This window comes from Alexandromys fortis, unplaced genomic scaffold (assembly GCF_014885135.2).
Source record: "Alexandromys fortis isolate MF-2015 unplaced genomic scaffold, M_Fortis_MF-2015_v1.1 scaffold_75, whole genome shotgun sequence".
NCBI lineage: Eukaryota > Metazoa > Chordata > Mammalia > Rodentia > Cricetidae > Alexandromys > Alexandromys fortis.
The window spans coordinates 2936550-2949474 of NW_026067956.1; the positions used below are offsets into that span (position 1 = coordinate 2936550).

A 12925-nucleotide genomic window follows, 5' to 3' on the forward strand; every position below is an offset into this window, starting at 1 on the left:
GTGTATGAGTATTTTACCTGAATGTATGTAGTGCACTTTGTACTTCCCTGTTGCCTTCAGAGGTTGGAAGAGGGCACCAGATTTCCTGGAACTGGAGTTAAGGATGGTTGTGAGCTACCATGTGGGTGCTTGGAACTGAACCTGGGTCCTCTGGAAGAACAGTGACTACTCTTAATCTCTGGGGCATCTCTCCGGTGCCCCTTAACATTTTATTTTTATGGTGTGTGTGTGTGCGCGCACACGCGTGCGCGCGCACGCGCAGGTGTGTTTGACTGTGTGGGCCTGTGCATTTCTTGATTTCCCTCCACTTTATTTTTGAGACAGTGTCTCTAATTGGTTGGTCCAGAATTTCCTGTTTTTGCTACACTGGTCAGCCTGTGAGACCTCAGGAAACTCTTGTCTCTGCCCTCCTTACCCCAGCACTGAGATTTTAGACTTAGCTATTTGCTTTTGTGTGTGTTCTGGCTAGCTGAATTCAGGTCTTCACACTTGCTCTTTGCGCATTGTGATGATTTGAGTAAGAATGGCCCCATAGTTTCGTATATTTGAATGCTTAGGGAGTAGCACTATTTGAAAGGATCAGAAGGTATGGTCTTGGTGGAAGTGTGTCACTGGGTATGGATTTTGGGGTTTTAAATGCTCAAGCCAGACTAGTGATTCTTCCTGCTGTCTGCAGATCCAGATGTAGAATTCTCAATTCTTTCTCCAACATCATGTCTGGCTGAATGCCATTATCTTCCCGCCATGTTGATAATGGACTAAACCAATGAAACTGCAAGCAAGAACCAATTAAATGTTTCCTTATTTATAAGTGTTCCTGTGATAATGGTGTCTCTTCACAGCAATAAAATACTGACAAAGACACCTATTGAACTATCTTTATAGTCCTTCGGTAAGTTCTTTGTATACATTATAAATTCCATCAGCTTCTTGGCTTATCAGAATCCTCCAAGACCGTTATTTCTTGGCTGTTTGGACTGTAGTAATAATTGACTACATTACTGAACCACTTTAATAGAAGCAGATCCCATTGTCTTTGCATTCTACTGCCACCTACTGCTCATGTAGCGAAGTGCTCTTCTCTGTTTGCTCAAGCTTTATTCCTAACTACTGAATTTTGGTTGTCTCAGCGCTCATAAACTTTTTATTCTTTGAGCTTCAAATCACAGTTGATGTAATTTTCTAATAGTTTCTGGTATTTCATTATAACATCCAAGAAGATGCTGATTTTCCCCCTTGGGGGGCAGTTTATGACTTTATAGAACACGGAACATTTTTATAACTAGATACAACACTTGCATAATTCATTGTCAAGAGAGCCAGAAGGATCATAGACTCCCTGGGGAATTACTATCTTTTAGTGTACACTAAATTGGACATTACGTTTTTCCTTGGACATCTTACCCTTCAAAGTTCTACTTTCATGCTTTCTCTTGTAAAACTTTCCACTATTGTCTAGATTGGAAGTAAATTCTTCATCCCACAATTGGTAGTTATTATGATGAGCCACACAAGGAAGGAAAATAATTCAGTTCGAAAAATGGCTTTACAATACTTTCCCTCATCTTCCCTTAGCCTTCATCCTTCCCTCATCCTTCCCTTGGGCTGTTTTTCTTTTGCAGATAAACTGGAATCTCAGGGGGTGCTTTACGACGGTTTTAAGGAAGACAAGAAGAAAAGCAACCTGGTCAGGCTCACTTTGCATACTCTGAAATTGGCTAGCTCGCAGTTCTTAGATACTGCCTGGCAAGAATTTTCAAAGCTAATAACTCAAACGTAATTCTTTTTCTGAAATAAAATGTCAGTTTAAAGAAGAGAGACGGGAAGCAAGAAGGAGGAAATTACATGAGTAAAACTGTCATTGCAGCGTTTGTGAGCAGTTCAGCTAGACTGTACTTAGCTGGGACGCTGTGAGGTGGTGATCAATACATGAATGTCTTGGAATTCACAGAGAGGTCTAGGCTTTGCTACAGATTAGCTGAGGTCACTAGAGTTTTTATCACAGGACGACAGTTAATCAGTTCCTCTCTGCATTCTTCTTTTAGGTGTTTATATACTTTTCTTGTTTAACGTCATAGCATTCTCAGAGTCTGAGGCTTAGGGCCGTGTCCCTTTCAGACACCCCGAGCCTTCTTCTAAATCACAATCACTGCTTCAATCCCAAACTTGACATCTCTTCGTGGATCACTCCATAAGAATAGCCACCAGTTTAGCAAACGGCCAGAAGAGCCGTCAGGAGGGCGGCAGGTCAGCTACGTCTTCTATTTCTGCTTTCTCCGATAAGAAATGTTTTTGAGAGCAAAGACTGTGTGGGCAGAAGGTGGAAGTTTTTCCCTTGTAGGAACAGAAAGTCATTGTTTCTGGCTGTGTTCCACCGGATTTAATAACGGACCAACTTCCGGTCCGTTCCCTATGTCTTCCGAGTCTTGAGTCTTCCTCTACTTCTGCCCGGAGTTACTGTCCGGTGCTGCAGGCAGTAGCTACTTCCGCCAGAAGTCCCTAGCGGCTCGGGTTCGGATGCTGCATCCCGGCCGTCAGAGGCCGGTGGCAGCGGCTCCTACAGGGCCTGCCGCGAGGCCTCCCCTGCGGCCGAGCCCCGGCCAGTGGTGGGGAAGAGACAACGCCAGGGAGCGGGTCCAGGGTGGTGCGTACCCCGCAGGCCTTGCCGCATACGCCCAACCGGGGCGGGGCTCGACCTCCCGGACCCGCCCATTAGGGTAGCCTAATTCGGGGAGGATTAGCCGCATCTCACATGCGGGAGTCGTCATCCCCCAGGCTGAGGCCACCCGGGGACCATGGAGTTCGCGGAGCTGATTAAGACCCCACGGGTGGACAATGTGGTGTTGCACCGGCCTTTCTACCCCGCCGTGGAAGGGACCCTGTGTCTGACGGGCCACCACCTGATCCTGTCCTCCCGGCAGGACAACACGGAGGAGCTCTGGCTCCTCCATTCAAATATCGACGCCATTGACAAACGGTGAGCGCCCACCACACCCAGGTCCATAAGGAGCTGGAACAGATGCTTCCCTTTTTTTTTTTTTCCTTTTTTTTTTTTTTTTTCTGGCATCCTCGCCCAGCCAGCTAAATGAACTTTCTGAGGCCTACATCTGAAAGCCATCTGCACTGGCTACCTGGCTTTTGCTATACCCGGGCTAAGGTCTCAGGGGTATCATCTCTGTGGGCGTTTTGAACACCACTTGGGCCTATTTTCAGTGTTCTCTTTAATTTTTACCCCCATCACATACCTTGAATTTTCCTTGCCATTTTCTCGAAACATTGGTTGTCAATATCACGTCACAAAGTTGTGCATGAATATAATTTAAAGCCCCCCCACACCAAAAAAAAAAAAGTAGACAGGCCCGCCTTTTGCAGCCTAGGCCTGTCTTGAGCCCCCGACTTTCCAACCTTAGTCTCACAAGTAAGTGCTGGAATTACAGTTTTGTGTGTGTGCACCACCATGCCTTGCCGCAGCTGAGTACATTGTCTTTTATTTTCTATTTTGTTACCTCAAAAAAATATTTAAAGTTCAGTAAGGTGGCACACACCAGTAATAGCACTGGGAAGGCCGAGGCAGGTGGATGACAAACTTGACAGCCACCTCACGTATGTATGGATGAGCCTCTCAATAACAACAAAGGTTCAGTTTGGTCATATTTCTTATTTATTTTCTGGATTGTTGCTTATCTACTACTGAAGGTAATAATCAGCCCTCAATATTGTTCAGTTTTACTTCTGAGAAGAAAAGGGCTGACCCTTAAGGAAAGTATGTAATTCATGTGTATTTTCCCACTTCATACTTTTTTACTTATGTGTATATGTGTGTTTGGGTATGTACATGTGAGCGAAGGTGCCCCAGGAGGCAAGAAGGTGTTGAATCTCATGGAACTAGAGTTACAGGCAGTTGTGAGCCACCCTGTGTGAGTTCTGGTGACAGAGCGTGGATCTGGAAGAACGCAAAGTGCTCTTCACTGCTGAGCTGTCTCCAGTTCCCTGTTCCATACTTCTCATCTGTGCAAGAGAGTGTCTCAGAGTCAAATATTTCTATATACTTTCACCTGCACTTAAATTCTCTCTTTGCTGGGCAGTTGTGGTGCACGCCCTTAATCCTACCACTGGGGAGGCAGAGACAGAAAGATCTCTGTGAGTTCGAGGCCAACCTGGCCTACAGAGCAAGTTCCAGGAAGACTCCAAAACTACAGAGAAACCTTGCCTCAAAAAACCAAAAAAAAGGGGGGCTGGAGAGATGGCTCAGTGGTTAAGAGCATTGCCTGCTCTTCCAAAGTTCCTGAGTTCAATTCCCAGCAACCACATGGTGGCTCACAACCATCTGTAAAGAGGTCTGGCGCCCTCCTCTGGCATGTGGGCATACATGGAGGCAGAATGTTATAAATATTTTTTTTTAAAGAAAAAAACTAAAAAAAAAAATCTGCTTTCTCAGTTTCCCTGTGAGTTCTGTGTACTTCAGGTGGGAGAAGGCAAATTGATTAACCAGCTCGCTATGAAGTGTGTGTGAGTGACAACATGCTTTGTATTGCTCCACTGCATATTTTGGATGTTAAGGTTTCTACAGGCATTGTGCCTTAATGTAGTCTGGTGGGAACGTTACCAGCAGTTTGGGTTATCCATCCATACGAGCAGCAGGCTACTAGACTCCTCCGTTCATCTTTAGTGCATAAACTTACTCAGTGCTCTCTCATGCTGCATGATAAAGGCTAAATTCCTGACCCTCTGTGATCTGCTTCTAACCTGTTATCCTCTCTGGTTTCCTTACCATTCTTGCAGGTTCGTGGGCTCTCTGGGTACCATCATCATAAAATGTAAAGATTTCCGAATTATTCAGTTGGATATTCCTGGGATGGAGGAATGTTTAAATATAGCCAGTTCCATTGAGGTAAGTATTTTGCAGGCAAAGATCTGATGGAAAAAAAGGCTGTGTTCTGATTTCATGCAGCCTTCTGTTTCTTCAGTCAGGTGTTTGATCATGACCCCATGTCTGCTGATGTAGGAAAAGCCCTACCTGATTGGTGTCCCACAAAAACAATGGGGCCTCTTGTGTTTCCTGCACTTTTAGTGTTACTTTCTACGGAATTCCTAATCCCATCAGTTGCTTAGAAGTTTGTGGAATTTCATGATAGAATTTCCATGAGTTCATATTGATCAGATAATAAATAGAAGCTATTTCATCTGAGTATGTATGACTTCTTTAAAACAACAACAACAACCCAGGAATCATGTTTACTCTACAAATCTTGATGCTTTCTGCGGTGAAGACAGTTTGTGAACTGTTGTTCTGTTTCAGTGGATGTCTTGAAGGAACAACCTATAAGGAGTTTTAAACCAAGGAAACAAGTACGGTTAGTTGGATTGTGGACACGTACAGTGAGCGGGTGTGATCTTCTTGAGTGTAGTGTGTCTTTGAAATAGAGAAAACCCTTGAACTCTGAGCAGCGCTCTTAATACTGCAATTGTTGTAATAGCGTCGTTCCTCTGTTAGCATGCGGTGCGGCCATGGGTGAAGTGCTTATCGCTTGCAGTTAGTCTCTTATTATACGATAAGTATATCATTACCTGTCTTTCAGGGATGTTATATGATTACATTTGTGGGTATATGTGAAGTCTTAGTACTTGATAAATGGTAGCTGCCATTGGAGGGCCCTTCTTTGAGAACAGTTTGATGCTGAGACGTTGTGGTAGAAATAGCCACATCACATAAAGTTGACTGTCTTCACCATTTCTCAGCTTACCATTCAGCTGTGTGTCAGGAGTATATTCACAGTGTTGTGTAACAGACTAAAGCAAGTGCCTCTCGCTAACAGTTGTCACCTGTGACTTACATATGAAGGTATGTATTTGCTTTCATCAGCTCATTTAAGATGTGTTTGGTTTTGCTTATAAGAAAGTTTTGAACATTGGTTCTGGCCACACTTGAGAAAATTTGCTTGGATAGTTTAAGCTCTCAATTGAAGATTTCACCCTCCGTTTCCACCTTCTGACTGTTTCGGTATACACCCCAATTTTAAATCACCACCACTAAATTATACCAACTGACTCTGTGTTTAATTTCTAGGTAATTACAGAGTCTAGCTGACTTTTTTTCCTTCCGCAGTTACTCTGTGTAACTGAGTTATTTGGCTTTATGTCTTTTTTAAAAAGCGGGTTTAGCTATTAAAAAGGAGAGGAAAAGTCCTAAATCTATGATCACAATTTTGTTTGTTTTTTAACAAGAAGTAGAGGATCAGGTGATGTGTTGCTAAGGGAATGGCACACAAACCTTTCTGCTTTTGGAAATTCTACTTGAGGAAAAGAGAGAGTGGATTGAATAGTCTGCCATGTATAGTTTTCACTTGGAAATGTGGTCTTGACTTGGCTGTACTCCCCACCGTGAATAAGAAAACAAACTGAAATAATGTTTTACCGTTTAGACAAAGGAATGTCTTAGGCTCCCGTTGGTTGGGTGTGCCCTATGTAGCATAAGGAAAGGACAATGACTAGCCAACTGGCAGATCCTTTTAGGAAGGAGGAAGTGAGTGTAGATGTGGCTTCTGCATATGTATGCCTTGTAAGAACTCAGGGTTTTTTTGTTTTTTGTTTTGTTTTTTTTTAATGTGTCACGCTGTTGTTGGCCTTATCTCCATGAAGACTCCTAATAAGCCTGTGAAATTTCCTCCATTGCATAAGGCTTAGGGAGGCTATGTGACTTAACCACTGTATTGCTGGGGTTGGAGCTTGAGGCTTTTCTGATACTTGGCAGCTGGCAGAGTTGAGTATTCCTTTTTTATAGTGACAAGCAGGCATAGATTTCAAATGACTTACAGTGTCTAGTTAGCTACTGACTATTTAGCTCAGACTGTAGTAACTAACCCAAGGCTTTTTGTTCTCCGGTGTCCAGAAATTCTTGGACATTTTTATTGAGCTTTGAACATTCTTAAATTGTGTCATCAGGAATGATTTCATTAGACACAGACTGTTCTGTTGCTTGTTTCATTCACTCAATACTTGTTGAGTGTGGTTGTGTGTCAGGTGTCTTAGATGCTGCAGTGGGGATGTTAGCTCAATCAGACTGTAGCTCCACATAGAGATATGGCATTGAAGACCTGTATTGGGTCCCATCATTACCAGGTCCTATTACTAACTGCTGCTTCATTAGAATTATTTCAGTTGTGGAATCTTTATCTTTCTGTCCTCTAGGCATTGTCCACTCTGGACTCGGTCACCCTGATGTACCCCTTCTTCTACAGACCTATGTTTGAGGTGATTGAAGATGGCTGGCATTCCTTCCTTCCTGAACAAGAGTTTGAGCTCTATTCCTCTGCTGTAAGTTAAGATTTGGACATTGTGGGCGCTAAGAATTAACCCAACACCTTATTTTACTTGAGAAAGGGATTCTTTCCCTTTGAAGGCTAGTGAGGTGGGGTTGGGTTATTCATGCCTAACTTTAGAGTATGCACTAGCTATTGGTTTAGCCTTTTTCATTCTGGGCTGAACATTTTGCCCATGTGTTGGTATAATTGCTATAGCTGCAATACTTTTCCTTCCAATTGATTAACATAGTCCAGATATTTTTAAAATTACCTGTATAAATATTGCTTAAAAATAAAAGTAAAACATTGTTTTGCTTAAAACCAGTCCTGGCATACTATGAGTTAATTTGAGTTAATTGGTAGATGTAACAACTTAATGTGTACTAGGTTTTGAACCACCTAAAGACTGGAGTGAGTGTGAGTTAGATGTCCAAATTTCCTGCTGAATAGCTTCCCTGGAAATCATCTCCAAAGCCTTTAAAACTTAGATGCTTTATGACACTGAGCTGCTTGCTTAGGTTTGAAGTACTGTGTGTTTTCCAGACCAGTGAATGGAGACTGAGTTATGTCAATAAGGAATTTGCTGTCTGTCCTTCCTACCCGCCAATTGTCATTGTGCCCAAGTCCGTCGATGATGAAGCTCTTCGGAAGGTGGCAGCCTTTCGACATGGGGGGCGCTTCCCAGTACTGAGCTATTACCATAAAAAGAACGGCATGGTGAGTATAGGGAGCGCTGCTCCGCTGGCAGGCGTGGCCTGGGTGGGTAGGTCCTTTACTTGGGAGTATTCCCTTTTCTGTGCGCCTTTTGGCTAAAATCATTGGCCAGATCATTCCCACTAGTGCATCCCTCATGCGAACTGCAGGCCTCCGGGAGTGGGATGCTTTCCTGAGGAGACTGAATTCTTTCAGTACTGCTCAGCTCCAGGAAGGCTGGCTTTATCTTCAGAGCACAGTGTGAAGGAAACTATGTTTATTTAATGTTTCTGCAATGTTCATAAGACACAAGAGTGACATTTCCTAGAATCCTGTTTTGTTTTGGTGCTTATTACAATTATTCCTACCAAATTTCCATCTGAACAGTGAGTTGAGCAGACATTGACTCACAAGAGAAAGAAGAATGACGCATGCCATTTACTCAGGCCCTAGTGACTGGGAAATTAGGGATTGCAGAGACCCTGAGCTCTGACTGGGACAGCCAAGGTGAAGAAAGAATAGATGCACATGTAGAAAATCTGCACTGGGTAGGTGTGTGTAGTCTGATGGAGTATCACCACCTGTGCTACAGCTGGAGCCTCAGCATGTGGGGCAGCTAGGTTGGGGGAGAGGTCTCCGTCAGCCAGCAGTCTCAGGCTGTACGCGTCCAGGAGAAGGAAGCTGCACTTGGAGTTTTGTATACTCTGGCAACATTTACACTTGGGCTAGAGGACGGTTGTGCATCTCTCTGGCCTGACCTGGAGGCACGGCTTTGTCACTTCCCCATGGGGCTGTGGCATTGGTCTTTGACACATGCCTGCTCACATTAACAAGACACTTCTGTCAGGGCTTCCTCATGGGGATGTAGCAGTCTAGAGCTTGCTGTGTGTGCTTTCTGAATTACTTTCTGCTCTCCTCCACCCCTTTATTTTTTTTTGAGACAGGGTCTCACTAGTCTGTCATGTAGTTCTGGCTGTCCTGGAACTCTCTGTAGGCCAGGCTGACCTCAAACTCACAGAGCTCCACCTGCATCTGCCTCCCAAGTGCTAGATTAAAGGCGTGCGCCACCATGTCTGGCACTTTCTCTCCTCTTGGTTTTCAGTAAACTTTGCTTCTCATATGCAGCCCATATTAAACTAGATAGTTAGAGCCATCTTCCATTGTCCTTTTCCACAGGAATAAAGAGGCCATCAGTGTGTCAGAGTTTTAAAATTTTGCAATGTTGTCAGCAGGCCACCTGTCCTGCCAGCAGTGGGATTGCTCTTTCAGTGTTTGTAGTACAGTGTTTTAACAACTGGTACAAATGTAGTGTTGAGTCCCCTGGTGGCGTCACTATAAAATTATTACTGAGCCGAACAGTAGTGTCTGCCCAGGGTGACAGGATTCATGAACTCCTACAGTTCTAAACAAAAGAAAAGGCTCAAGTAATGAATGTAATGCATCTGTGGGAGTCTCAGGTACACAGGTGCAACAAAGCAGGAAAAGCTCTTTTGTGGTTCCAGATGTTACAGCTTCAGCTTTAGGGCTTATGGATCAGAGACTGGCTAAGCCTAATGGAGCATTCTGCAAGGTTTTAGTAGTCACTAGGAATTTGGCTCAGATAGAGAAATGGACAGGTATGAGAAACAACTTAGAAAGAAGGAAGAATGTGTTCTGGCTTGCAGAGTTCTGTGTTTCAGTCCTCATTCTGTTGGCCCCACTGCTTTGGGCTTGAGATGAGGTAGAACCTGTGGTGGTGGGAACGTGGGGAATAGGGGCAATTGACCTCAGCAGAGAGAGACAGGAAGGAGGGGCCAGGGGCAAGGAATGTCCCCTAAACACATCCCCAGTGACCTGTGCACTCCAGACAGGTCTCACTTCTGAGAATTTCCTTCACTTCCCAAAACTTAACCACAGACTGGCCACAGGTCATGTTGAGCTATTTCAGAGTAATAAGAGTGTGTAATGATGGTTTCCTGAAACAGCGCCGAACTATTGCCCAGGGAGAGATTGGTTTAATAGGACTGGGTTCTTGAGAAAAGCTCCGAAAGCAAACCTTTCTAAATGTGTAGATGGATGGTAGTCTTTGGAGACAGGCAGTCTCAGAATACTGAAAAGGATGGCAGAGGGGCAATGGAGGATAAATAATTAGGCAGCTTTCAGAACATTGGAAATGATTCCCCCAACAAGGGTGTATATAAACTTTCTAGTTTGTGTTTCTCTGTAATTCTTGCCAGAGCCAGCCCCGGGGATATGGAGTTGATGTCTACTCTTTCCTCCAAGACTCAGTAGTGATAAAGATACAAAGGGGGAGGAGCACGTGGATTTTATCCTGTGTGAAGACATGAGACGAAGAACTGAAAGGCAGAATCAGAAAATCAGAAAGAGAGGGGTGGGCTTTTGGGTTGCGTGTAAAGAAGGAAGTGGGCAGTTGGTTGGGTAAAGAAGAATGCATACAGTCAGCCAGGCTGGTTGTCATACAGACGAAGTCTCCCTGCTGACAGCCTGTGTGGTCCTTTGCATGTGTCAGACCCCAGTGTTTTCCTCCAGGCTGAACGGGCAGAGGGAACATCAGACAGAAAATCTCTGCCTGCTTCCTCTGTTGCTAATGACATATGGATGCTTCTTTTTGTAGGGAGGCTTTTCAGAGCCATTCCTGGGTCTGCAGAGGTCTGCAGTTTATTTGAGGTGTGGGATATTTTATTCTCCCACAAAGACTCAGTTTACTGGCTTAGGCTGTTATCGTCTTTGTTATGGGGCCAGATCTACTGCAAGTCAGTTCATGCTTCGTTAGAGGTGATGAGTTCATTATGTTTGCGATAGCAGAAAAATAATTATATTAAAATGCAAGGCCTGTCTGTGTTTTACAGCTGTTAAGGCATGTAGTGCATTTGAGTATGTCCTGCTCATCAGCGTTCTTGGCAGAGTACCACAGATTGTTTGCCAGAGAACCCTGATCCAGTTCCTTCTCGGAAACTTCAGTAACCGCTATTGAGTTGTTGCCATGTGTGCTTCCAGGTGATTATGCGAAGCGGTCAGCCTCTGACTGGCACAAACGGGCGAAGGTGCAAGGAAGATGAGAAGCTGATAAATGCCACCCTCAGGGCAGGAAAGCGTGGTTACATCATTGACACACGATCACTAAATGTGGCCCAGCAAGCTAGAGCCAAAGGAGGGGGCTTTGAACAGGAAGCCCACTATCCCCAGTGGAGGCGGATTCACAAGTCCATTGAGAGGTAAAGAGGCCAGCGTGGTGGGGACTCTCTGTGCTGATTGCAGAAGGGGATCCTGTACTTGTTCAAAACAGAGATCAGGGCTACTCCACACAATCAAGGGTCTGGAATAGGCTGGACAACCTGCTCTGGGCTTCCCTGCCCCATCTGCTTTACTAAAGTTTAGTGAATGAAAATGTATGTGTTTGTCAATGCAGAACAGCTCTCACCTCAAAGGGAAGAAGAGTGAGTTTATTCTTGAGCCAAATGTAGTGACCCTGACCCAGAAACATAGATTCGGGTTGCCCCAAACAACTTGTTCTGGTGTGGAAGCGGCTTCAGGAAGTTTTTATAGTCACAGGGTAAAAGACATAAAGTAAGGCATTTTCCAGGTACAGTGGTAGGAACATCAGATAGATAGGGTACAGCAAGGTGGGGATCTCTGCTAACAGGTCTTAGGTGCTGTCTGACAACATAACATTCTTAGCTTGCTGCTAGTGGACGGTCCTGCGCTCCAAAGTTTTGCCAGTGGTTGAAAGGCTAGGTCAGACAGCTGGACAGCTACTAAAGGAACAGAGAGAGTTGAACATGCAGACTGAATCTGCAGCATTCCAACTCCACAATCTCGAAGTTCATATCAGTCAGCCTTGTGTTCTTCAACATAGGTGTGGCTACTTTCTGCAAACTAGTTCACACTGTTTTGTCTGATGTGTGATTTTGATTCAGCTGCAGATTAAGAAATGATGAGGTGACATATCCGTCATCTTGCCTTCTTGTCTGTGGCAGAAATACTCGTGTCTCCTCTTGTCAGCAGTTCTCAGTGGTCCTGGAGCTGTTGCACCTGTGCTCTGTGGAACTAGCCTCCTGGTTTCATGACTTGGAATCCTGAAAGAATAAGCCAGGAGGCCAAATATTGCTGAATAAAAATGTTTTTGTAAACCAGGAGAGAAAGAAAGGAAGGTTCCTAATGGATTGTAGCACAGCTGCGGCAGTATTGGGACTTTCCGGAAATCACGAGACAAAAGCCAGAGATCCATGGATTTAGTTCTCGGTTTGTTACGTGCCTTCCTGGGAGGAGGGTGGCTGGACTGCCTCTGTTCTTGGCACATGAGTTTTAGCACTGTCTTTTCTTCTATTGCTAACAGCAGTGTGCCAATAGATTTTGTAAGGGAGATACAGAGTCTGCAGATTAATTTGTATAGGAGGATACTCTAACCATTTTCCCAGCCATGAGCATGAGATCTCTTTCCACTGATTTGTGTCCACATTAATTTCTTGAACATTTTTTAGCTTTTAGTGTACAAATCTTTTACAGTCTTGAGTAAATTCACTAAAGTAAAAGTATTTTATTTTTTATGTTGTTTCCATGAATGAGATTTTTCTTTCTGTCTGTCTTTCTGTCTGTCTGTCTGACAGAATTTCTCTGTGTAGCCCTGGATGTCCTGGAACTTCTGTAGACCAGGCTGGCCTCGAACTCACAGAGATCCACTTGCCTCTGCCTCCCGAGTGCTATCACTAAATAGCTTTGATATTAGAGTTGGGCTAGTAGGTAACACAGTGCTCTCTTCAGGCTTTTGGAAGACGGGACAGGACTAGTATTTAGTTCTTTTAAGTGTTTGTAGCTTGGGAGGCCTTCAGGACCTGAGCTTTTCTTTGATGGTAGATTTTTGTTTTTTTGTTACTGGTTTGTTGTTTTTTGGGGGTTTTTTTTTTTTTTTTTGGTTTTTGGTTTGTTTGTTT

The 12925-nt window shown here is 44.1% G+C and overlaps 1 protein-coding gene across 1 annotated transcript in view; it reads left to right on the top strand.

Moving 5' to 3' along the window:
• The first annotated feature begins 2429 nt into the window (after positions 1 to 2429).
• Mtmr9 (myotubularin related protein 9) overlaps positions 2430 to 12925 on the top strand; it is a 24218-nt gene continuing 13722 nt past the window's right edge. Inside the window, exons 1-5 of the mRNA XM_050152158.1 lie at positions 2430 to 2977; positions 4783 to 4891; positions 7189 to 7314; positions 7845 to 8018; positions 10992 to 11210. Coding sequence (XP_050008115.1) covers positions 2796 to 2977; positions 4783 to 4891; positions 7189 to 7314; positions 7845 to 8018; positions 10992 to 11210 — 810 coding nt within the window. The 5' untranslated portion in view covers positions 2430 to 2795. The remainder of the gene's footprint in view (positions 2978 to 4782; positions 4892 to 7188; positions 7315 to 7844; positions 8019 to 10991; positions 11211 to 12925) is intronic.